A 25,883-nucleotide genomic window follows, 5' to 3' on the forward strand; every position below is an offset into this window, starting at 1 on the left:
CAGTCTACGACGCGAGTGGCCGAAGCCCAGCTGCACCAACTGCACCGGAGCCCGATGATAAAGCCCCTCCCTAAAGAAACCCTCGAAGCATGCATCCATTAAGGAATCCGGCGGCTTCTGCTTCCGCCTCTAGCCCGGTGACGCCCTATCCACAAGGCCAGGCGGCGCCAGCCGTCCCTGTTATTGTCGATCTCTAGTTTCAAATCCAGGACAAGCTTAAGTTTAATGGTGGTGAGGTGTTGTGCTTAAGTTTAATCATAGCGTGCTAGAGTTTCTCGTGCATCGACGCCGAACATGGAAAGGATAAGCTTTCATGGCTTACAACCATGTGGCAAGAGGTGGTGTGGACGGTGTTGCAGACCCATGTTTGACATATTGTAAATATTGCCCCCCTTTAATGAAAGGTCCATTCTATCCTTTATGCACCCAAAATTCACAACACTTTCCATTCTCCCTCTTAACCTCATTTAATGTTAAATTGACCGTATGGTCCTATGTCTATTGGGCTATGGTCATGGGCCTTGCCGGCCTCCGTCAAAGCTTAACACAATAAATATATAAACAAGGTATAGCTAAGGGTCTTAAGAGGGATTTACTTAAAACTCATTACTTCTAATCATTCCTTAATCCTATTTATTCATATTTTTTATAAACACCCTAGGGGTGTTGCACAACTATCCCAGTGACCGAGATAAGCCGCCCAATGCGTGTACGGAGGAAGAATCGATGCTGGTTGTGTATAGGTATGAGATGTCCAATCTCAACCCTAACCATAAACATTTTAAGTATGCAAAGAAGTGGAATGTCATATCTCCCCGCCGCATTATCTCTATGCGCATGACCTATCCTACGATGCCACCTAAGGACAAACGTGTGTTAAAAGAACTTCAAATACACCAATAAAAGTATCCAATAGATGTCATGAAACAATGGATTCTCATTGAATAGGAGTTTCAATACAACAACTGGCTCTCATGGATACAACTGGCTTTCATGGCATACATATTTTCTCATATATGGGGAGAATAGGAAATCAAAATGTATCCTGAACTATTACTCTGACATATCAGAACTAGTAAAGAACCAAATATTCACTACAAAATCAAACTCTCAAAAGGGGAAATTATGAAATCGAAAATTCTCCCGCCACCATGAATTGCTGTAAATAGAAGTTACAAAAGGGAAAATCATATTTATACTTTGACATCTTTCTTCTCCACACTTCTCTTCCTCTCTCACTCTTATTCCTCGTGTTTTGACGGGAAGGTTTCTTGTGAATAACTTCTCATCTGCTGAAGGTATACCAAGGACGTGAGAAGCACACCTTATCTGGCTAAGACATGGGAAGACGTGAGAAGCATACCTTCTTATTTGGCCAAGGTAGACAAAGAAAGGAGATGTGTTGCTCGATATTTGTTTTTGCGTGGAAAGGAAAGGCACATCCGACTTGGTGAGACAGAAAGACAAATCCTTCGTGTATATTCTTTCCTTTCCTAGTATCAAACAATCGTAAGAAGTGGAAACTAGGAAAAATATTTCCTTTCCATCACTTCCACGCCTTTCTTGCAAACCAGACAGCCCTTACATAATTTCTTTGACGGCTAATATCAGTACTACCATGATTTAATAACAGCACAAACCCAGCTTGTCTTTTCTTTTTTAACCGGCTTCATGAGAGTTTTTTGGGAATTGTATTAACCTTTGACCTCAAATAAAAAGAAAAGACAAGATGAGTTAGAGCAATTATCAAATCATGCTAGTGCCAATATCAGTAACAAACGTGAATTGCGTAACATAACCTATATAATAAGGGAAATGATATCACCACTACCGTAGATGATTGCACTCCTCACTTTATTAAAATGTAAGGTATGGCGCGCACCATAGGATGAACCTATGGACTCCATATTAGAGGGTTAGGAACTTAGGTTCAACCCTCTAATATTCAGTCCCTCTGTAGGTTGGAGGGATAAGATCAACGTATGGAAATGATATTTAGGTCACAATCTATGTAGGCTGTGGCCCATCAAATGGACGGTTCGGATCATCCTATAATGTGGGCCATACCATACTTTTTAATAAAGTGAGGAGTGCGATCATCAAAATATGGTAGTGGTGATATCATTTGCCTATAATAAACTCACAAATAAAAACCCCTTCGATCCCAATCTCAAAAAACCCTAGAGCGTATAGAACAAATCCCCCCACGCCCTCTCCTCTTTCACTCCCCTGCTCAAAACCGTAGACGAGATCGGCAACCATGGTATTCCACTTTAATCTCCAGGTCCAAGCCAATGATTCTAGGGTTTTCTTTTTCTCACACCATATGTTGGTTTTGTTTCTCAGGCAGATGCTGATGTGGATGTTGGAGGGGCTCAGCCAAAGAGAAGGACATTCAAGAAGTTCTCATTCAGAGGAGTTGATCTAGATCAGCTACTTGACATGGGAACCGATGAATTGGTTAAGCTCTTCCCTGCCCGGGCTCGTAGAAGGTAACATTTTCGTGCTCTTGCCCTCGAAAATCTGTCTTTATTCTTTGTCTGTTTATTTTTTATTTCATCTGTGAAAGAACCCAATTGCTCTAAAAGCTTAAGCTGTGTTATGTAATCATTTTATATCAAAGGGTTGTTGGGTTTTGAATCCAGGACCTGTCATGTGACAATAGCTCTGATACCATGCGAAACAATCAATTGCTCCAGAAGCTTATGCTGCTTGAGTTGGTGTTATTTAATCATTTATACTTCCACACATCTGCTTAAAATTTTGTTTTCTTTGTGGGGTTATATGATTGTGAAACAACCAATTTCACCAGAAGGTTAGGCTGTTGGAGTTGGTTTTATTCGGGTTTTAATACGGTGTAAGCCCGTATAGTCCAGTACTTTTCAAAAATACTGTACGGCTTGCACCATAGGATGATCCAAACTGTCCATTTGATGGGCCACAATGTAAATAGGTTGTGCCCAAAAAAATCATTTCCATAGGATGATCTTAGACCTCCTATTTACTTAATGGACATTTTGGATCATCCTATTGTTTAAGCCGTACTGTAATTTTTTTTAAAATACTGGACTATACAGGCTTACACCATGTAAAATCTCGTGTTATTTAACAATTTATACTTCAGCACTCCCCCTCACGTGACCTTTTTTTTTTTTTTTCGGTGGATTTTTAATATCAAGGAGTTGTTGGGTTTTGAAACCAGGACCTGCCGTGAGGCAATAGCTCTGATACCATGTGAAACAACCAATTACTCCGAAAGCTCAACCTGTTAGAGTTGGTGTTATTTAATCATTTATTTATATTTCAATAATGATTGCCTTTTTTTTTGTAGTTTTCACTGGCTTTCCGTTTGGTGATTTATTTCCTAATCATTTTCAATGAAGTTTGAGATTTCTTTCTTTCTTTCTTTTTCTTTTTTGGTTATAGGTTTCAGCGTGGTCTGAAGAGGAAACCCATGGCTCTGATTAAGAAGCTTCGCAAGGCGGTATGTTTGACACTGGATAGTAACATGTTTGACTTTCTGGGTTTTAAGATATGAATGATTGGAGATTCATGTGTCTTTTGTACTCGTTGTTTTTTTTTCCTTTTAATTTTCGGTACTGCTGAGTGATTGTTTTATCCCTCAATTTGATTGTTTCATTTCAAAAAGGAAATTGGTTTTCTTGCAAGTCTACATTCATTGAACAGTGGGTAGTTTATATGCTCTTTGTGGCTGAACGTCTCTTTATCTTTTAGTTTGTTACTTTAATTTTTTTAGAAAGAAAAGTAGACCTGGATTTTACATGTGTACTTTTATGTGGGACTGGTGGGTTTGATGGTTGTAATCAGAAATGCTCATCATGGAATATTCAATATCTTGGTAATGAGCTCATAAATTAAGTACTTAATTATGGTGGGGAATATATGTGTATGTTATTGTGTTTGTTCATTTTTTTTAATTTTTTGTTGTTGTATACAATGGTTGACATGCTTGCAGGATTTCTTTTGAGGCTCGTGTAAAATTTTGGTTGACTCATAACTTCTTGAAGCTAAAGAATTTATATGATTGAGTATGGGCCTTTACTGCTGCGAGAAGGCTTATTTGTATGTAGATTTCAATGAAGCATGAGAAACATTATTCATATAATGAAGTATTGAGACTGATCTGGTGGGAGTAATATTTTCTTCAAAGTAAAAACAAATTTCAGCTTCAGTAAGTGCACCGTTCCCTATTTTGTGTGAATTACTTATGGGCTGTAAGCGTGTGGTGTGGAATAACATCAATTTCCATCAAAGTGATCCATGAAAAGAAACATATCACCAGTGTCAATGGATATCTACAGTACCTCTGTTCGTGTACAGTATTAGAACTGTGTTTTCGCTGCTGCATGAGGATGTCCGTTTATATACTCATTTGATCCCTAAGAGATATTCTTTTCCTTGAAGATATTTGATAGTGTTCACATCTTTTGTGGGGATCATACATTTTCAGTACCAAATCTCATTTTTTTTGTTGAAGAACTTTATTGAATGTAGAAGTAAAGCAAACCTAGAGTTCACAAATCAGATGCAGTGAACTTTGAGGAGCGATACTAGGGCTTGGTTTAAAATAAAATAAAATAACAAGACTCAGAAATTAAATAATAAAGAATATTTTACTTTAAAATAAAAGTGTATACATAAAATTAAGTAAAAATAAGGGCAAGATCACATCAGTTCTCCCACGTGGGAAGGATTCGACTCTGTACAGTAAACGTCTGAAATGCACTAGTAAATGTCCTCATGAAGTCATCGTAACTCGATCACATCTATCCATGAGCAGCCTATCGAAGTGTATCCTCGCCAACGAACTAGATACCTTCTGTAAGATCCTTGATAGGCCTCCATTGTCCTAAAATCCACCATCTCCTCTATTCAGTCTTCTACCGATGAGCTCAACCGGAAGGGTAGCGAAGTGATGTCGTCTGGCTCATATCGATCTCCAGGGTATATTGATAAAGATTTGCAATGTTGAAGAGGCGAGAAGTCATAACATCTTCAAGAAGGTCCAAGAGATAGGCATTTAGGCCTAACTTCTTGAAGATTCTATATGGTTCAGACTTCTTCCTGATCAACTTGCTATAGGCTCCAATCGGAAAGTATTCACGCCGTTGGGGACTGCCATCATTAGGTCTCGAATAGAGAGTGAATGATCTTTCCTATGCTTATCGATGGGGGCCTTCTATTTATCATTACTCTATCCAATCTCTCTAATCTGCCAGGGTAGAGTACAAGTGTACGATTTAAAAGGTGAGGTATGAGATGACCATAGATTGTATCAAAAGTTGATTTTATGGTCGAACAATTAATGGAACTTATTGTACGTAAACTAAGCATGGGTTTAGATTAATTCCCCTTGATTAGATCTCTCACTAGCTAAACATTTCAATAAATTTTCCAAGCTGCGATTGACCACTTATGTTTGTCCGTCTATTTGGGGACGATATGCTTTATTGAATTGTAGTCCCGATTTTGCTCTAGAAGGTTGTGGATGGTCTCGACCCGAGGGGTCACAACATAGCACGAGCATGTCGTCCCCACTCTTCCCGTGAGAGCTGGGATGGCCGTTCTCTGGGGACTGCTAGGAAGCTGAGCTCTAGCTCTAACTGTGACCTACTTTTGGTCTGCCGGCTTTTGTTTTTAGGAGCTGTGAATTTTGAATGTTAGAAGCGGATGATTTCAATCGAAATTCAGAGTATCTTTACGAGAGATCTATAGAGTTTGGATCAAACAGCGCTCCACAATTAATAGAAACCAAAAAGGATTGAAAGAATCAAACGAAAACCAGGATCCTAGTGCTAACCGAGAATGAGACAGTTCTCAGGTGGGGAGAGAAGAGAGGTGGTCGGCTAGAATAGGGTTAGTGTTAGGTTTAGAAAAAAGGAGAGGTGGGGAGATGTTGTTGCGCTCCTTCGAAATTAGAACCCTCTGATACCATGTTCAATATGTCACAATCTCCATGGAATAAGAAAAGAGAAGAAGAAGTCAGGGAGAAAGTGAGAGAGCTTGTTTCTCTCCCTCTCATAAGATGTATTATATGCTAAAGAGTCTAGGGTTACATGTGAGAAGACAGGAATACCCCTAATCGGGTACTCTAATTACACCGCTCATTCAACAAGGGATATTTTATAACTTTCAATCAGCTTTTAAAAAGGGGGCAGCTCTTATTTTTGCATGCGTGTGGGGTGGGGTTGGGGGTGTTTTTTTTTGGGGGGGGGGAGGGGGGGGAGGGATGATTAATTCTCTATAATGCATTTGCTGATCTATATATGAAGGCCTTAGGGCCATCTCTTTTAGACATATATTATGAACTCAATAAAATTGGCCGTGCTTGCGAAGACCTTTTCTTTTCTTCTCGATCTTGAAGTGATTCTTGAGTGCCCAAGTGGGTTGAGTCCCTAGGATTGATTATCCCCTCTCTCTTCATCTCCTCAAGGCGATCAATTCTCTAGAATTCATTCGCTGATCTCTATATGAAGGCCATAGGGCCATCTCTTTTAGACATATATTATGAACTCAATAAAATTGGCCGTGCTTGCGAAGACCTTTTCTTTTCTTCTCGATCTTGAAGTGATTTCTTGAGTGCCTAAGTGGGTTGAGGCCCTACGATTGATTATCCCTTCTCTCTTCAACTCCTCAAGGCAATATCTCCACCATCCCATCTTGATTGGAAATTTTGATTTTCACTTACTTCTGAATTTCGAAGACCAAGTCCTAATATTGTTCAAGACTTTTACTAAGATCACTGAGAAGAACAATATGGACAGATCTGATCTAAAATCCGATGTATGGATTGAGTCAACCTCAACCATCGGATTTATAGATTAGGTTGATCTCAATAGCCCAACGGCCGGATTGAGATCACCTTGGTTTGTTAGCATTACCTGTAATTAATGAATTTTGAATGATTACATGTCATATGTCATGCTGAATTATATCTTTATATTCTTTTTGCATTTCAGCCTTGGTCTTCCATTGGGATTCAAATAGATTGAATTATGTTACCTATCTTCCCGTTTCACTTATATTGAAGCTGTATTTTTTTCTTGTTTTCAGTGTGAACCAATCAATTGCATTTTTTTTACAGTTGATTATGGTTTGCTTCATTGTTGAAAGAAGTCTGTTTCCCCACTCCATAATTTCTGATTTATCCTGTTAATGAAACGAGCAGAAACGTGAGGCTCCTGCTGGTGAGAAGCCTGAACCTGTGAGGACTCACCTCCGGAACATGATCATAGTCCCTGAAATGATTGGTAGTATTATTGGTGTTTATAATGGAAAGACCTTTAACCAGGTTGAAATCAAGGTAACTTCTCTTCCTCTCCATTTCCTGTTTATGGCATGTACTTGTAGATGCCTTTACCATAGAGCCTTTAATAGGCACTTTGTAATTTACGGCGAAACTTAAATGCCCAATTTTATTCTTCACATGGCTAAAAAATCTGAAACACCCATTCCAGCGCTACTTGTACTGAACATGATAGAGGCATTTTGGTGTGTGAATTGCATTTTATACTTATAGTATCATACTATCATTCCCTGTTATTAATAAATTCATTATCTTTCAGAAAATGGAATGTTTTTATATAATAATAAAAGAGAATTTTATTTAAAACAAAGTAGGATTACTACCCATATGAGTATTTATGTTCTTAAAAATGATGTAACCATTTGTATGCTACCTTAATTAAATAATACCCGAAGTAGAGTACCTCGTTTTGTTGAAAGAGTTGTTGCACTTTTAATTTGAAGGACCATTAACCCATTGGTGGCCATTAACTTTTAGGACTTTGCCCTTACAGTACTTAGACAGGTTTTACCTGAATCCAAAGTTGTGAGTTTGGAACAAAAAGAGCTGAATATTCACTCACTTGTGTACTTGGATTTTGCAGCCTGAGATGATCGGTCATTACTTGGCAGAGTTCTCGATCTCATATAAGCCTGTGAAGCATGGAAGACCTGGCATTGGTGCCACCCATTCCTCTAGGTTCATCCCTCTCAAGTGAACATTGCGTATACTCCTGGATATAAAAGGGCATTTCTTTACATGTTCTTTACATGTTGGACAAAGCAGTAATTCCACTTTTGCCATCAGATTCCAGGTCTTTGTTTTGGATAGGTTTATTTGTCTGTAGAACTTCTATCTCTGCACTCTAGTTTGAATCTGGGGATGCTATGTTTTGTTTAAATTCTTATTATGGTCATATAAACTGGAGGCAACAATCAGAACTCCTGCCGCTTGAAGAGTTTCTTCGCACCTTTTGGCTAATGGAAAGCAACATCTTATCCTCTTTTGATTGAAAAGGTGGAGGTTTTTCACCTTTTCCCATCAGCAGAGATTTTTAATGAGAATAGCTCTCCTAATGATAATTTTTTTTTTATCACATGTGGATGTTATTGGGCCCGTTGATTTACACAAGTGCAGTTGGTCGAGGTGTTGGCACTTGGCACCTTCAACACATTGGGCTTTATGCACTTGATCATATGATATAGTGTCCTTGATGCATCGAGCCTCGTTTAGGGTTCTGCCAAGGACCTACTAGACCATTGAGAACACTCTGATGGGATGCTAATGGTCATTGATCCATCTAGTCTCGTTTAGGGTTAAACAAGGAAAAAAAGAGTTAAACCATTGATTTTGTAGTCATTTATCTTCTGCATGGGATGGGATGGGAATGGGTCACTTCATTATTCTCTACGAGATCAATGGTTTTGATTTCATTTGCATGTTCCTCAGCGGGCCTTTCTGTAGATCTCTAGTTGTCCAAAAAGTAGGACCCATTATGCCATAGAGGGCACACCACGTTGTATTAATGTGTTACAATAAGGTTGCATGCATTCCTTTAGGTGGTGTTGCCTGAATTTCCAATTGGTGGGTCCCACCCGGAATCCTCGTGGCCTAAATCCTACTATAATCAGGCTATATCCCATTTGTTTTGATCAAGAGCCTACACTTGGAGGAACGAGACCAATAAATTAAAAAAATACAGGTAAGTTTGGTTTGGTAGGTACACACGTGAGAGTCCAATCTTGTTGGTAGATGGCAATGAAGAGGTGTGAGTAGGTAGGGAAAGCCTTACAAATATCCACCTTTTGTATCGTTGTTCGTGTGAAGAGTAGCGAGTGGAGATGGGAGGGGAAAGTGGGAAGAAAATGAAGATGCTTTGCCTCCATGGATTTCGAACAAGTGGGAGCTTCTTTCATAAGCAAATCAGCAAATGGGATCCTTCTATATTTGCTCAATTTCACATGGTTAGTCTTTCTTTCTACTCTCCCAACATAAGCCTACCCTTTGTCTGCTTTCTTTTCTGTCTTCAACTTATGTCACTACAAGTCACTTCTAAGGAAACGGGTTTCATGTTACTTATTCTAGGGAAATGATATTTGCAGTCTAATGTTTTAATAATGGCACCCTTTTCTTATTTTTTGTATTTCTTTCTAATTAAATATTAATTTTTTTTATCTAGGGGAAGTGATATTTACCCCCCTTTTGATCACCAGGGACACCCAGGGGGCAAATGTACTTGACATCAGAAAAATCCAGTGGGTTTGATTGCCTCGGACACTGCACTGGGTGTCCATGGTGATTAAGAGGGTAGTAAATATCACTTCCCTTATTTAGATGGATATCATCGTAAATTGAAGGTCCCTCTAAATAAACTACATTGGTTCAAGTTATTTTTTGTCATGTCTAATCAATCCATGGAAAAATAAGAAATGCTGGAAAATCTTTTCCTTTCCAAACAGGGTCTAAGGGCTTGTTTGGTGCGCTATTCAAATGCAGGTTTTTCCAAATGGCCAATTCCCGGCGGGTGGCAAGTCCGAAATCGAGGGCATCTTTCCACCACCTTATTTTGAGTGGTTCCAATTCAACCCGGTATGTCTTCATAAAATAAGGAGAGGAGTGCCAATATCAAAACAAAGGAATGCAAATTTCATTTCATAGGATCATATTTTTTGCTTCACTCTCCATCAGATGCATTTAGATCATGAGAAATTCAAAGTATGTTCATATTAGATAGGATTAACTGATTACTATAAATTCACATTATTGCAGAGAAAATCAAAGTTAATATTTTTTCTTGGTTCCTTAAAACTAGGATTTTACAGAGTATACAAACTTGGATGAGTGCATCTCTTATCTATGTGAATACATCACCAGCAATGGCCCCTTTGATGGATTCATTGGCTTCTCTCAGGTATGTTGAAACGAAAAAAAAACTATGAATCTCTCTCTCTCTCTCTCTCTCTCTCTCTCTCTCTCCATAAACTGAAATTCTATGGAAAAAACTTTCATGGCTGCCAAGCATGGCCTAAACCTCAATCATTCAAATTTTGAGCCTCTTGAGATTCTTAAATTAAGACCCAAATAATGTTTTCCTCTAGCCATTTGTGTCATTCATCACACCATACAAATTTCTCCTAAAATATTTCAGTACCAAACTATATAAGTACTTTCTACTTTAATCTTGATTAGGAAACAAATTATTCTTGCTTTTCCATGTTAGCCACCTGTTTTCATGGCTGGAATTTTTTCCCCAGGGTGCAACATTGTCAGCACTTCTACTAGGATACCAAGCTCAGGTGACCCATTTTCTTGAAATGCAATTAAACTGCAGTTTTCATTGATTATTTTCTTAGAAATTCCAACCGTTCCAAATAAAACACATTTATGTAACAGGGGAAGGTGTTGAAGGACCATCCACCAATGAAACTGTTTGTTTCAGTATCAGGAAGTAAGTTCAGAGATCCAAAGATATGTGAAGTTGCCTATAAGGATCCCATCAAGGTGAGTTCAGTGCATTTCATAGGAGCAAAGGACTGGTTGAGATTGCCATCTGAAGAACTAGCTACTGCTTTTGAGAACCCACTTATCATAAGGCACCCACAAGGCCACACTGTCCCAAGACTAGGTGGGTAACTTTCCTTCCTACATATCTCCAAATAAAACATGTAATCAAGTAGTTTTACATTGGGAATGATATTATGAAATGCAGTTATATGAGACACTCTTGATTGGGTCTTCCCCTGTGAGGTTAGCATAAGGCACTCACCTCCATAACCATGGCCTCTCAATTTTCCTCCTGTTTGGCTGCCAAATTTTGGGTGCTTAACCATGGTCAGCCCCAAACATAAAATTGAAACTAGGAAACATAGTAATACAATGCATCCAAGATGTGAATGATCATCCCTATATATATGTACATAGGGGCTGATATCCACACTACCAATATTTTGATAAAGGCACTACTCACTTACTTCGACATTTTTAATCAGAGAACTGTAAAACAAAGTAAGTAGTGCCATTACCAAAATATGGTAGTGCAGATATCAGTCCACTCCAGTATATATATAGGGAAGTGATATTGACTATCCTTTGTTTTGAAAATGAGACTCCTAACTTATTAAAGACTTTTTTGATTGGTTGTAGATAGTAATTTGGGAATTATTACAGCCTTGACAGCTAATTAGAAGAATGCAAATATAGGGTAGTGCCCTCTAGAAGGGAATGCAGATATCAATTACTTAGAGTTAATGATAAATATCCCATTTTGGGGGGAATTTTGGACCAAGGTTCCAACAAACTCAGATTTTCGGCTAGCCCAGCGCCAACTCTTCAATACATTTCTTGCTGAAAGTATCCTTGATCCCACTGATTATGAGTGGGACCAAATAAATCCATGGGAGCAGTTGTTGAACCATACCACATAGTTCCAGTAAAAAGGAAAGCTGACTCTGCAATCTTGAACCTTCCCAAATTTTTTCTTTCCTTAGCTCAGAATTCCTTTGAATACTAACTCAGTTTTGTCCTCCCTTTGCTGTTAGTCAAACAAGTTTTTCATTCCATGCATGAGGAGAATGTTTTACTAACAGAACCAATTTTGACAGATGAGGCGGCTGTGGAGCAGCTCAAAAGCTGGACTATGAGCATCTTACAAAGTAATGTTATGGATGCTGAACACTGTACAGAGAGTGGAGAAGCTGGGGCAGCAGTGGTGAAACCAGAAGAATCCTGTGAGAAAAAAAATGTTACACAAGAGAATGGACAGTGTGTGGAGAATGGACATACTGGGGTGGTAGAAGTCAAAACAGAAGAAGCCTGTGAGAGCAAAACAATGGTGCAAGATCCCGTCCAGCTAATGACTTAAGTGGAAACCAGACAAGGACGGTGAGGTGAATGTCGTTCCACTTTTCGGATGGAGAATAAGGGCTTCTTTAGTTTCTGTGTTGAACAGCATGTATTTTATATATTGGTGTAGGAAATCAAATCAGTAATGAAGAAGCCATCTGCAATTAATGTTTCAAATGCAATTGGCTGCTACAGTAATATTGTGTGATAATATGGTTAGACTGAACTTGAGACACAGATGAGCTAGACAATTCTTTTCTAATCACTGGATACAATGTAAACGGCAGTTTCATCTGCATATCACAGTACAGATAAAGCAAGATTGCGCTAAGTTCAACAACTCAACTAAGCCTTTGTCCCAAACTAGTTGGGGTCGGCTGTTGCACTAAGTTCAAGAAAATCAAAATAATATAACCCCCCCCCCCCCAACATACACACACTAGTTTGGGGTGCATTTTCTTCTTCTCATCATGGGTGGTCTTGTGGTCATATTGTTAGGAGCAGTCTCGCAAATGTGACACCTTCAAGAGCCGGATTATCTGTATCCTCAATCTAAGCACTTCTGTCTTGAGGTCTTCAAGCTCAGGATCATCCACATTCTCATCGGCTGATTATTCTGCTAATTAATGTGTAGAGGATTGAAAGTCCGACGTGCACAATCCTATGACATGTGATCCGGTTGACCAATTTGAAATACTAGTAAAATATCATATTTCAGAAAGTTATTTTTTATTATTTCAAAATTTCGAACAATATTAAAATGCCCTGAAAGGATTATGAACATTGGTAGAGCCAGATCTTTGATGGCTCCTACTCTTTAATAAAAGAGCTTGTGCCTTTTGATCGGGTAGGATTGGTGATTAACATCTTCCCAACTCTGTAATTAGAGAACAAGTCTCTCCTACTACGAGTCAGTCGACCATAATCCAAGTGGCCACTCTTCCTCATAGGATTGGTGATTCACCAGTTCAAATTTGACACGAGAGATTTCTCACAACACCTTCAACCACCAGTTCTGCTTGGTACTATTTTGAAAATAGTCACATGTCAGAGTTTGCTTGCTATTATTTTGAAAATTTACCCCTTATCCCTTCAGCCTTCAGGGTGTTTATGAGTCCACTTTTAGACAAGATGGGGCTGTCCCAAGTTAAAAAAGGGGCGAATATATCATTCCCCCAGCCCCTTTTTTCCCCTGATATAGGGCACATTGGTTTGGAAATGCGAAGTTCCAAACTATTCATATGAATTGTTGGCCATACAATAGATGGGCCATATACAAAAAAATATAAATAAATCTCCTACTCTTACAATCTTAATCCTCTGAATTCTGGAGGTTTTTGTGCCGTTGCTTTTCAAAAACCACATGTGAAGCGTTTGGATCATCCGATGGAAAAGATTTTACTTCAATGAAAAACGAAGGGCTCAGATCATTTAACAAGTGGTTCAGGCGTTAAAATATCAAGGTTCTGTTTCTTTCAGGCTCCGTTTTTTTTTTTGAAGTCAAAATTAAAGAAAAAAACCACAAAACAAAATTTACACCCGTTTTCAAGTGGAAAAATGAGTGCAAAATTTATTTTGCGCCCATTTTATATCGAAGGAAACGTTTCTTAGGCTCTGTTTCTTTTGACGTAAAATCCTTACTATTCTAAAAGCCTAAAGCACATAAATTTCGTCAATCATCTTCTGCTAAATTTCCCACTGTGTCCTGCTCTCGTGGCCTTAGATTTTCCCTCTTATTTCTTAAAAACAATCTCATCTGTTAAAACCTAATCCTATTTTCGTCTTTTCCTCTTTCCAACTACGCCTCCCTACAATCCAAAAACTCGCCGTTTCTCAGCCAATCGCATGTGTTTCCCTCCTTAATCACGTCTCCTGGCCGCCCCCTCCACCAATAGTTTCTCATGATTCATGAACACCTCTGATTCGCCTATTTCTTCCATCAAAGTAATCCCGTTCGTCCGTTATCGCAGCCTTGGAGATGCGTCCAAGGCTGCGATAATCCCACACCCGAGTCTATAATTTTCCAGTTTTTCTCTCCCCCGTACTCTTTTCACATTGGGAAATGATAATCCCACACTCGAGTCTATAATTTCAGTGTACCCTATAGTATCCTGGACTAGATGCTATTTGCAATGCATGAACTAAAATTACTCCTTCTTGTTACTTCTGTGATAGATGGATAGCGTGCTTACAAACTTATTCATTTTGTCTTCATCTCCTACAAACATATGATGCTTCAAAATCTGTTTGGAGGAAACCCAGTTCAGAAATAAATCCTGTTTGATGGAAATTAGTAATGTTAAATCAATCATTTTTCTGAAAGCTCATTCTTTGTTTGGAGATTGGCTTTAGCCTTTTTATGCATTGTTGCTTTTCAACCCCAGCTGCATATAAGTATTTTCTTTTTGTGGTTCTTCTTATTATTTGTTTGGTGATTGGCTTTAGATTTTTTATGCAATGTTGCTCTTCAACACAGTACTTTTTTTTAATATATTAATGGTTGTGAGCTGAGCCTACCGATCATAAGAAATTTCTTTCAGACATACATATTTTTTTCTTTAAGCAGCATAAGGACATAAATTCACAGCAAAAATGTGAGGGCAGAATCCCTTTATTTGATGGCCTATCTCAATCTAAACTAAGACATAAAAGCAACTATTTAACTAAATCCATTTCATAATCCAGACTAGCAATATCTCACAAAGAATTTGGGTAATCCAGTCTAGCAACATCTCACGGACAATATGGGGAGGGTGTTGTATATAAGAATTGATTTACGAGGGGTAATTTAAGGTACATATGGTTTAATACAAGGCAATACCCTTCATTCCCTCACAACCACTTCTGCCAAGCTGAAATTTAAGGACATGACTTTTAGCTAACGAAAGCAAAGTTAGGCTAATTCCGTTCTCAATTATGATGAGCATGTAGTAAACCACGAACCTGTTTGTGATTAATGTAGCAATACCAGCAAAGAACTGAATTTATTTGATGGAAATGCTTACTATAATAAATAAATATTACTTTAAAAAATTTCACATTTCACAAAATATACTAACAGTTACCCATTGATTATCTTCACTATAGTGTTTGATGTTTGTTTTCTACTTTGAAATTGAAATCCTATAAAGGTACAAATTTGGTTGTTTATGTTAAAGAATATTGCAGTCTGTTCCTCTGTTGGTTTTATTTTATACCACTCAACAAAATTAAAAGAATATAGGTTTCATTCATCATCCAATATCTGTTGTTATTAACACTCATGGTTGAAACTCTTAAGAGGGAATGGACGGCATCCATGTGGGCTTTTATTAAAGCTGTGCTAATGCTTCATTGCATTTATCAAGTGGCCCACCCGAAGCCAATAATATCCTTCATGGTATTCCACTGAAGCGAATCCTTGTATGGCAGAGCACAAAAATGTATGTTCTATGGTCGTGGTCTTCTCTTCTCCACCTGTCGTCCAAAGGGCAACACCTGTCGCCTAAAAGAACTCTTGCTTATCTCTTGCTCTTGGTGGGCACAAACAAATGCTCATTCTCTGTCAAAAACCCAACCCAGAGAGAAAGATGACGCAAGTACCCTTCTTTTCTTGTTTTCAGCTATTTTCTTTACCTTTTTTTGTTTTTTGTTTCACTCTATATTCTATACTTGTACTGATGTTTATCTTTTATGTTTTGGCTTTCAGTTTCCTTCGTCCCTAATTTTTTAGTGTTAGATTTATTGGTTTTGAGATGTTATGGTGATTTTGAAATATGGTCTTTGTTGGATTCTCATTTTTCTTTTCTTGTTGCACTTCAAAGGATTCCTGTATGCCGATTTAGTTGATCCATGAAGGATCCGAAGCTACTGGATTGAATTCAAGTTAATCCATTAGTACTGATCGACTGATTTGGGGTAACTTCTTGAACTTAGTGGTGTTTTGCGGGTGATTGAGTTTCTTTTTCTATCCTTTGAATTGGGTATTTTCATTTCGGTGTTTGAGTTTATTATATTGAAAATTTAGTTCTTGATGTAATTCCACATAGCGATTGTAGGAAATTGGAATCGGATCTTAGAAAGATGTTCATCGGTGGAATTTCATGGACACCAATGAAGATCATCTCGAGGAGTATTTCAAGACATATGGGGAAGTGGTGCAAGCTTTTATCATGAAGTATCGAACTACAGGTCGTGCCCGTGGCTTTTGTGTTGTCGTATTTGCAGACCCAGCTGTTGCAGAGAGAATTGTTATGGAGAAACATAAAATTGATGGTCGGACTGTGAGTGTTCAATCGAAAATATTCTTTCTTTTGCCATTATGAATGTCAAAACAGAGTTCTACATTTGTATTTTATTATCTGGTTTTAAATTATATGAATTTTAAAAGATTCAATTTTCTTGGGAATTGTGAATGTTAAAGCATCATTTCTAGAAATTGGTTTTCATTATCTGAATTTAAACATCAACAAATTGTTAGGTTGAGGTGAAGAAGGCTATCTTTAGGGATGATTAGCACATTTAGAGTAGAGACAATAGTAATGTCCATAGATCACCTGGTCCTGCTCGCACAAAGAAGATATTCATAGGAGGTTTAGCATCCATTGTAACAGAGATTGAAAGTATGAATAATGCAAAAGTAGGTCTTCAATGATTTCTAGCTCTAGGATCTTGGAAAATTTACTCATCCATGAGACATTTTCAACATTTTCCATGTCTTTACATTCATGTTCTTTGTTCAATTTTAGGCTTTCAGCATTTCTACAATTATGCTTTAGACCCTAGACTATCTTCTGTTATTCTGGTTTCAAGATATACCTCCCCTAAAGTTTTGAAATGCTCGTGCTTTTGGCCAGGTTTAAGTAGGCACTGTTATTTTGTTTATAGAGATTTATAGAGATTTAATGTTCAATTGAATCATTTCTACGTAGAAATCTATTATTCTTCAGTATTTGTTTATAGAGATCTCAACCTTTCCCGTTTCCAGTTGTATTTAAATAGGATTACCCCATTTTCACATCAATTTTAAAAAAAATGTTACTGTTTCAAATCATTCTTACAGTTATTTTATTTCATATTTAGGATTTTTTGTAAATCTCTTTATCTAGCAATTTGTGGACTATACATTCAACATTTTTCAGTAGCCATCCTGTATGATTTACATGATTGGCATGTCAGATCTAGATATTTCTTGGAAATTGAAAAATAATATTAGTTGCTTTGTATTTAAAACATGAACTCTTTTGAATTTCAATTGATTGGTTGGATTTCTATATGAAAGCTTTAAATCATGGTAATTTGGATTTAGAAGCTGTCATCCTTTTTTAAGTGGCACTGTCATCCCTTTATATCTTTCTATAGTATTTGTATTTTGGTCATTTATTAATTCATGTTGGGTGATTTTTTCCCCTATTTAGATGTTTCACGTGGTGATTGCATGACTTGAAAATTACTTCCTTGTAATGCTGATTTTGATGCTGTGAAAATTATATTACCTTATAATGCTGTGAAAATTATTTCCAGTTGTAACAGATTTTGATGTGCATTGGCTTGCACGATTAGGGTTGGTGATTAACAAGAAAGTTGACAAAATTATTTCCAGTTTTCTTCTCTCTTTCTCAATCTTTGGTACTAGATGTGGACTGCTTTTTCCCCTTTGTTTCCTTGGATGATGGCCTTCCTTGGATGATGGTCGCTCACTTAGGTGTTCTACTTTGTTTGAGTCTTATTGTGCATGTTTCTTTTTTTTTTGTTAGTTATTTTCCTATTTTGCATGCCAATAATGATGTGATTATGTTTCTTATGACTGGGTTCTTTTCTACCAACCACGAGTGCGTGTTCTTGCAACAATGGACTAATTAGTGCATCCTAAAATCAGTTAGTTTTCAATATTCCTCTTTCAAAAGTATCTATTCTCTTATGGTTTTCATCCATAGACTAATTAGCTCTTGTTTTATGTTTTTCAGTCATCTGCCACTTTATTTAGAGATAAGTTTGATCATAGAAAAGAAGGTTTTCCTTTTTCCTTTTTTTCTTTTTCTCCTGAGGTCATTTGTTCTGGTTTTCTTTTTCTCCTAGGGTTATTTGTTCATTAGTCAGGATTTGATGTTACCTGTTATTAGCAGATGTTATGTGTCATTGTGAGAGCTATTTGCTAGCTCAAGGGAATGATCGACTGCAACTATCCCAATCCACATTATTGAATGTGTTTATCTATATCAAGATATAAAGAGTCTAAATCCCATACTAATAGAAGGAACATAAAGATGTGATATAGTAGAAGGTTTGTCAATATTATACTATCAAAGTGATGAGTTTAAAACCCACCTTTGGAAGGTCAACATGAATCTTGGATCTATTCTGCGTGAGGGATAAAATAAAATTTTTGACCCAAGGGCCTCTTTTTTATGCCGAGTGAATGCTTGTTCTAATTTCACTGAAATCACATGGATGTGATCAGTCATTTTCCCAAAGGGGTAGATCAAGTTTCAGTAATGTTTTGTTTGGCCCCTGGTGTTCTCTTTTCTGATTTTTGGCTATCTGTTGGCCTCTTTTGTCTTTTCTTTTCTTCTCTTAATGTTCTACTCATACTATCATCTCTAAATAAAATCTCTGCAGATATTCGAGAGCAGAGGAGACCTTGGAGTATTTTGTATCCAAAACGCCAATGGACAATACCCCAGGAACTTGATTTTGATACACATGAAAGAATGCCACCACCCATAGTTGTAGCTCTTTTTGACAAGGTATTAAAATCAAAAGTTTTTTTTTTAATGACTTGAAATCAAAAGCTTCTTTCATCGAAGTACTGTATGTTGTTTGTTGATTTACTTATGGAACTGCTCCTTCCTTATTTTTCTGCTGCTTTCAATGAACTCGGAACCACGTCATGAGCAACAAAAAATTCCAAGAATATACAACCCAATCCCTTCTATCTCCACACGGAGGTTTGTATATCCATCTACAATCAAGGCTTATATTTATTGACTGGAGAAAGAGACAGCTAGCACAGGAACTTCTACAGAAACAGTTAGAGCAGGAAAGAGGAAGGATTCCCATATATGACATGATTATCCTGTGGTGACTAAACTATAATAAATAAAGCTCCCCTAAATTCACTTTTTATTGGATAGGTGGATTAAGCTTATCATTTAATCTTTTGTTGACCCACTTCCGGTTCCTAAGAAGGCAAGGAAATCACTCACAGAGGTTTGATATTTTTCTCTCCAATCACCCGTATAGGTTTGAGATTTTGCCGTGCATGTGGACCATCATGCTTTTGATCCGACAGAATTTGATAAAAAGGTATTCAGTCTGTCATCTTCTTTATATGAAAGCCCTGTTTGGTAACCATGCATTTCTTTTCATGGAATATTAGCTTACCAGATGGTTGAGAGGGAGAGGGAAAGAATTGAGAGGACATGAATGAGGAGACTGTGTGAAGTGGCTGAAAAATAAGGAAAAACAAAAAACTGTATTTTCCCTGTTTTTAAGCTTCTTGTCACCCTCAGCTTCAATCTTGACCTCTCAATTCTCTCCCTCTTCCATCCCTCCCTGTTCCTCTCCCCTTCCATGGAAAAACTATCCAAAATTACTATTGAATATTATTTCCAAAATGACTATTGTATATTATGGAGACATCTTGTGTGTATTAATGTGTGAAGACATCAAATGGGGTGTAGACAGTTTATATGCTGCGACCCAATAATGTAAATGGCAGTCCAATTTTACAACCTACATTTTTGTGCAGATCAAGGAGAAAAAAATAATGAATAAGAGGTACAAGATGATGGATTGCAAAAATGGTATTTATTACTTGTAACATGTGTTATATATGTGCACTTTCAACAATCATGCATGTAGTGAATTAGTTATTCTTTCTGCTAGGCCGCTTAGGCCCATATCTCAGTTTGACCGTGTGTTGTGTTGCTTTGCAACTGCTAGATTGTGTTGGAACAAAAAAAAAAAACACTTCTGTCTTTTGCTTTATTTTTTAAATTTATTTTGAAGCTATGTTTTGCAGATGGAAGAAGAGAAGGTAGTGAAACAAATGAGAGGGACAATGGTGCCCCATGCAAGACCCATTTCAAACTTCGCCAATCAATTCCTTCCACTGGGCATGACGTGCAGTTATATAATCTTATATGTGCATTCCTTCTTCTAACCTTTTGGTATGTATGCCCCCCTAACTATAGATCAGGTCCAACGGACGAGAAACTCTCTCTGTCTCCCTCAACATGAGCTGCCGGATCTATTCATTTTGTATTCAAAACTCAAATCCAAATACAAAAAGTGAGGTATCCAAACGATCTTTTAGGAAGCAACATAGTAGGCCCTTTCCTTTTTAGCATTCTACGTAAAAAGTTACTTTTAGGATCAATTGTAAAAGACAAATTTCCTGGGTGTTCATATAAAATCAAGACCGTTGATCTCAATTATGCTCATTCATGGATAGTTGAGTATCGATCAGGTCATCAACAAACAACAAAAACCAAGTCTCCAAACTTGCGTATGGTCCAAAGGTACTCAAAAAGAGGAAGAACTGCTGCTGCTGGTAGTGCTGCTTGCATGTGATGATGAATGTGCCTGCTGTTGTTATTGGTACTGTGGTGGGGTCAAGAATGTTTGAACCCAAGAGAGAGAGAGATTGTTATACTGTGTATTCCTTGGGTAACAACACATACTTCATAGTGAATTTTTCCGAGCACTTCAATTCTCCTAATTTTTGAGAGATGAAAACAAATTTGCTAACTTCAATGGTTGATTTATTTAAAAGGAAAAATCTAGCTATGTGAATATAATGTTTGCAACTGTACTAATCCATATTCTTAAATATCCGAGTCGCACGTGCATCTTTTACTAGTGCACATAAAACAAATTGGCTACTAATGTTGCACTACCATGTTTTGATAATTGTACAAACTCATCCTGTCTTTTAGCAATCAAACAGCTGTCAAAGGTTATTACAAAGCTCTCAAAAGACAAGGTGAGTTTGTGTAATTATTAAACATTGATAGTGCAAATATCAGTAGCGAACAACATTAATGTCGATTTTAGGTGGGCAAAAATGGGTGAAAAAATGGGCGTAAAACCCATTTTACATTGCCTTGATGAAAATGATACTCGTCTTAAAAGAGATTTCCTTCTACCAATAGTTTCAGATATCAAGCTCATACATCTAATTTTAATCTGCAAGAGCTTTCACGGGAATGCTATCAAACATTTTTCTTTTGAATAGACGAAATGCTATCAAACATAACACTATCATTTATTGGAGATGTACAAATGAAAAATAATCATGTAATCAGAAGTAGCAAAGAAATTGCCCATAAACTTATGGCTGGTGTGGAGAGAACATACAAATTTCAACACAAAGAATTGGATATCCATCTCTCACAGTTAGAAGCTTACTCGAACCATGCAGAATGATGATAATGATATATACTCACGGTAACTACCATAATCATGTCAAGGACATCATTCAAAGTTTTTGCAGAGAAGATAACAGTTTAGACCGCAATGGTAAAAGCGAGAGGCTTCAGCGATGAGCTCCATGCGTGAGTTGGATGGATGGGGGGACGATTTATATACAGGGAAGTGTCTGATATACAATATATGCACTGATTTTCAGCAAGGTTTTGGAAATCCAAGTTCAATATCCACACAACCATGGCAATGTGCAATTCTGTGGTCACAAATATGGTAGGTATCTCCAATACCTGCAAAATACACCACTGTAAGAAAAGAGTTGCTTTGCTCTGAGTGCCAACAAATATTGCAGTATAAAGTTGGCCACATGCAATAACCATTAATTAGATAAGAAACACTAGCAAATAACATGACTATATGTCTCAATTTTGAACTAACACATGATGATGACTTTGAGAAGATAACAGCAAGTTGAGCATCAGAATTATTTTAAACAGGAGTGTCTTTGCCAGCACAAGCATGAAAGATGGGATGCACAGACAACTATCGCACTTTTTTTTTTGCCATAGTGGCGTATATGAAGAATTAGAACACAGATCTTGTAAAATGAAGGTTTGTTACCCGTCTGTGTCCAGCTCCCCCTTTCCTTTGCCTCTCCCCTCTATTGCCAAACCATCCCCATCCAAACCTAGGTTAGATTTGGAAACCGAACAAGCTCAAGAAATTGGTTATAACTTATAACGGTGAACCCCTTCACAAAAATCTATAGCTTTTATGCTATTGGGAGAGATCTCAGAGATGTAATTGCATGTATCGAAATTTATATGACTGTGTTGGTAATAGTGTTCACTCAGGGCTTTTTTGAAGGGGTTCTGTTGTCACAATCATTTAAAATCTTTAAGACCCAAGGAGCCAAGGAAGCTGCTTAGGGATTGGTACAATCTATTTTGTACCTAAGTTATCAATTCCGTTTCGTTCGCCGTTTCGTTTTGGCTACCGGAAAAGAACGTTTCGGTGTTTCGTCCGTTTCGTTCGAAACTTTTTGTTCCGCTACGAAGAGGGAATTTTTTTTAGTAGTTAAAAATATGAAAAAATCCAAAAAAATCAGAAATTGTGAGAAAAATAGAAGAAACAATTAATTGAACAAAATATGTAGAAGATCCAATAATTACTCAAAGGAAAATTACTATCAGCTGAAATGCCTGTGTTGACCAGTGCGTTGACTGGTGCTTGACAAGATGAAAAAATTTTAGAGACCAAATTATGAGACTTTTTTACCGGACTTTTGGGATTTAATAATGTTTGGACATGATAGATTTTATGAATTTTTAAAATTAGAAAAATACCCCATCGTTTGGAAGCTAGGATTTTGACCTGACCCATTTTTTTCAAATTTTGTACTAGAACTGGAAAGTTGACTTTTTATCCTTTTAGATTTGGGTCTTGAAACTATTTTTAATAGATCCAAATGGGGGTTATTCCCTTATTTACATTTTAATAGATCCAAATGTCCAGAAAAATAGTAAAGACATTTACTTAAATGACTTAACATGTAAATAGAACCAGGAAGCAAAAACAGGAAGAGAAGAAAAAAAAAAAACAGGATTTGGGGAATTCCGGACGAAACAACACATTCCGCCAGTTTCGTCCGGAATTCCGGATTCCGGCCAGAACGACCAGAATGGACCGGAATTCCGACCGGAACGGAATATATGGCTCTTCCATTCTGGATTCCGGCCCGGAACTGGAATTCCAGTCCATTCCGGCCGGAACGGAATTTATAACTTAGTTTTGTACCCACTTGGTTCAGGAAGAGGGGTATGCAGTTCACTCATTTGGCCTGTGTTTTGTTTGCCTAAAATCTACAGTAAGGTGTCAAACAGACAACATATAAAATCTTTACTATTAGGCCGAGTACATGTTAAACATTAAAGATTGAGAAACAACAGGCATTTAAGATAGGAGAAGAACCACCAGGCTCCAAGACCCTTGATGTAACCAAATTCTGACACATTCCTTAGAATGTAACCCATTTCTTCATCCACCAATGTGAAAATAAAAGAGAAATTGCGCGTTTCTACCTTGAATACTTTTTATTTATTTATTCTGCCTTGAACACTATAAATAAAGAAAATAAACGCATTGAATAAAACGAAAGGGGTGATTGAGATATACTAGTGAGTCCATTTCCTCCACATCCAACCAAAGTCGTCTTCACTCTTCAGTACTATCTTAAAAACTTAGCTCAAAAAGTGGTTCTTAACCTCTGTTTCGTCCAAGAATGAAAGGCTGTTGGACGAGAGATGCAGAGCACCTCCATTATCAATGTCAGTTTCAAAAGCATGAGATGCATAGCACCTCCATTATCAATGTAAGTTTCAAAAGCATCTAATTTTGACATACAAATATCTGCAAAAACTATTTCCCCATGAAATTTCAGCTGCAAATTCTACTATTCCCATTTCATTAAGCTTACGATAATTGAAAGTTTTTGCTAGACTTGTGGATGTAAATGCAGGAAAAGAGTTGGGAGATGAGAGATTGAGAAGATTAAAAAAAAAAAGACAACTAGAAGAAGGTTGAAATTGAAAAAATTCCAACACATACTTTTATTTTATTAAATAAAACAAAAAATGACAACTTTCGAACCTATTAGGAGATCAGGTAATGGATATCAACAACCAAGCCTCCTTGGGTTTACAATTTCTCAAAAGAAACAAGATTGTGTGTGTGTGTGTACAAAAACTTTTTGAATTTGAGGAGATTTACAATTTCTCCCACAATTTTTTCCTTCTATTTTTCTCTTGTGAAGAAAATTGAAGTAAGAAAAAGAAAAGGAGTCCTCCCATTGTCACACTTAACAGTCTTAAGTGGATACCTTCTTCAAGGTGACCCCCCAGTTCCTGTAAATTCTTCCAAAAGTAGTAACAGTTTCATATGCTGGATGGGATCGAACACGTTCTTCTGCCACCTCCTGTATTCCCCAAACAGTTGAACGAAATTTTTGACATTGATTCGACCCTGCATCTTATTGGTGTTGTCATAGGTTTAAAAACTACACCTTTTCCATTCACTCTCGTGCTCCTACTCTAGGAAGCACGGGTACTCTCCCGGGGCTCCCGCACCCGCACCCGACACGTATGGGGTGCGGGTACGTCCGGGGTACGTACCCCATTTTTTTTTAAAAAAAAAACCAGTTTTGGTGGTTGGGTGCGTGTCGGGTGCGCACCACGCGTACCCGACACGTCCTGCTTCTTCTCTTTCCTCTCCTATACTTCTCTCTACTTTCCTGTACTACTCTCCTGTACTCCGTATTTACATGTAAACCATTTAAGTAAATGGACAATAAAATAGTAAAGACATTTAAGTAAATGGACAATAAAATAGTAAAGATGACAATAAAATAGTAAAGACATTTAAGTAAATGGACAATAAAATGTAAAGACATTTTATTGTCCATTTACTTAAGATTTACATGTAAATAACGGAATACCCCCCTTTTGGATTTATTAAAAATAGTTTCAACACCCAAATCTAAAAGGAAAAAAAGTCAACTCTCCAGTTCTAGTACACAATTCAAAGAAAAAGGGTCGGGTCAAAATTTTAGCTTTCTTAACTTCCAAACGGTGGGGTATTTTTAAAAATTTTAAAATTCATAAAATCTATTTTGTCCAAATATTATTAAATCCCAAAAGTCCGGTAAAAAAAATCTTATAATTTGGTCTCTAAAAATTATTCATCTTGTCAGGCACTGGTCAACACACTGGTCACAGATTTTTTTTTCTAATGAATGATGTATTGATGCCTCATGTTATGAAATATGGAACTCAATCACTTATGAAATGAAGAGTAATATTAGAATTTTCCATTTTGGTGATTTTATTGTTATTTGATTGCTCTACAATTATTATTTTTTTAATTTATATCTATATATAATAAAATATTAAAAAATATTATTATATTCGGAGTACCCGAACGTACCCGCACCCGGTTTTTTTTGGCAAATCACGTACCCACGTACCCGTGTCGTACCCGCACCCCGTACCCGTACCCGTGCTTCATAGCTCCTACTCCTCTCCTACATAAGCATTATCTTGGTAAACTCTTTCATTGCCTCATATTTACTACCCTAATTGGATCATCGATGACATTTTTAAGAAATGAAATGCTTTTGGTGGTTCAGATGAAGAAAATCCATCAGCTAAATTAATAATAAATACACACGCACACACACACGCACACATATTTCAAATGAAATAAGAGACAAATGCAGTTGCCAAACAAAAATTAAACAAAATAGAAAATTATTACCAAGTATACCAAGGAG

General features: G+C 37.2%; 3 protein-coding genes across 6 annotated transcripts in view; 2 read left to right on the forward strand and 1 right to left on the reverse strand.

Moving 5' to 3' along the window:
• Positions 1-2,104: 2,104 nt before the first annotated feature.
• Positions 2,105-8,264, forward strand: LOC143846469 (small ribosomal subunit protein uS19-like). Its single transcript, XM_077354904.1, has 5 exons — positions 2,105-2,263; positions 2,347-2,492; positions 3,427-3,484; positions 7,190-7,324; positions 7,911-8,264. The coding sequence occupies exons 1-5, from the start codon at positions 2,261-2,263 to the stop codon at positions 8,022-8,024; spliced, it is 456 nt and encodes a 151-aa protein (XP_077211019.1). The 5' UTR covers positions 2,105-2,260; the 3' UTR covers positions 8,025-8,264.
• Positions 8,265-9,030: 766 nt separating this feature from the next.
• Positions 9,031-12,330, forward strand: LOC143846468 (family of serine hydrolases 2-like). Of its 2 annotated transcripts, XM_077354902.1 has the most exons (6): positions 9,114-9,270; positions 9,803-9,895; positions 10,119-10,217; positions 10,561-10,602; positions 10,700-10,931; positions 11,908-12,330. In XM_077354902.1, exons 1-6 carry the CDS (start codon positions 9,148-9,150, stop codon positions 12,165-12,167), a joined length of 849 nt encoding a protein of 282 aa, XP_077211017.1. In that variant the 5' UTR covers positions 9,114-9,147; the 3' UTR covers positions 12,168-12,330. The 2 variants fall into 2 exon arrangements, with proteins under 2 accessions (XP_077211018.1, XP_077211017.1); XM_077354903.1 differs by lacking the exon at positions 9,803-9,895 and having other exon boundaries at positions 9,031-9,270.
• A 9,044-nt stretch (positions 12,331-21,374) lies between these two features.
• The window catches only part of LOC143846489 (calcium-dependent lipid-binding family protein), a 119,356-nt gene continuing 114,847 nt past the window's right edge, over positions 21,375-25,883 (reverse strand). For all 3 annotated transcript variants that reach the window (XM_077354924.1, XM_077354926.1, XM_077354925.1), the window contains one exon: positions 21,375-21,846. The gene's annotated coding sequence lies outside the window, so the exon portion shown is untranslated. The remainder of the gene's footprint in view (positions 21,847-25,883) is intronic.

This window comes from Tasmannia lanceolata, unplaced genomic scaffold (genome assembly GCF_043159265.1).
Source record: "Tasmannia lanceolata isolate RefF3 unplaced genomic scaffold, GAP_Taslan_0.1 ptg000015l, whole genome shotgun sequence".
Lineage (NCBI taxonomy): Eukaryota > Viridiplantae > Streptophyta > Magnoliopsida > Canellales > Winteraceae > Tasmannia > Tasmannia lanceolata.

Coding starts and splice junctions, on each gene's coding strand:
- LOC143846469 (XM_077354904.1), top strand. Junction 3,485..7,189: donor TTAAGAAGCTTCGCAAGGCG/GTATGTTTGACA, acceptor TGAAACGAGCAG/AAACGTGAGGCTCCTGCTGG. Junction 7,325..7,910: donor TTAACCAGGTTGAAATCAAG/GTAACTTCTCTT, acceptor TGGATTTTGCAG/CCTGAGATGATCGGTCATTA.
- LOC143846468 (XM_077354902.1), top strand. CDS start 9,148: ATGGGAGGGGAAAGTGGGAAGAAAATGAAGATGCTTTGCCTCCATGGA. Junction 10,218..10,560: donor GATTCATTGGCTTCTCTCAG/GTATGTTGAAAC, acceptor TTTTTTCCCCAG/GGTGCAACATTGTCAGCACT. Junction 10,603..10,699: donor TACTAGGATACCAAGCTCAG/GTGACCCATTTT, acceptor TTTATGTAACAG/GGGAAGGTGTTGAAGGACCA.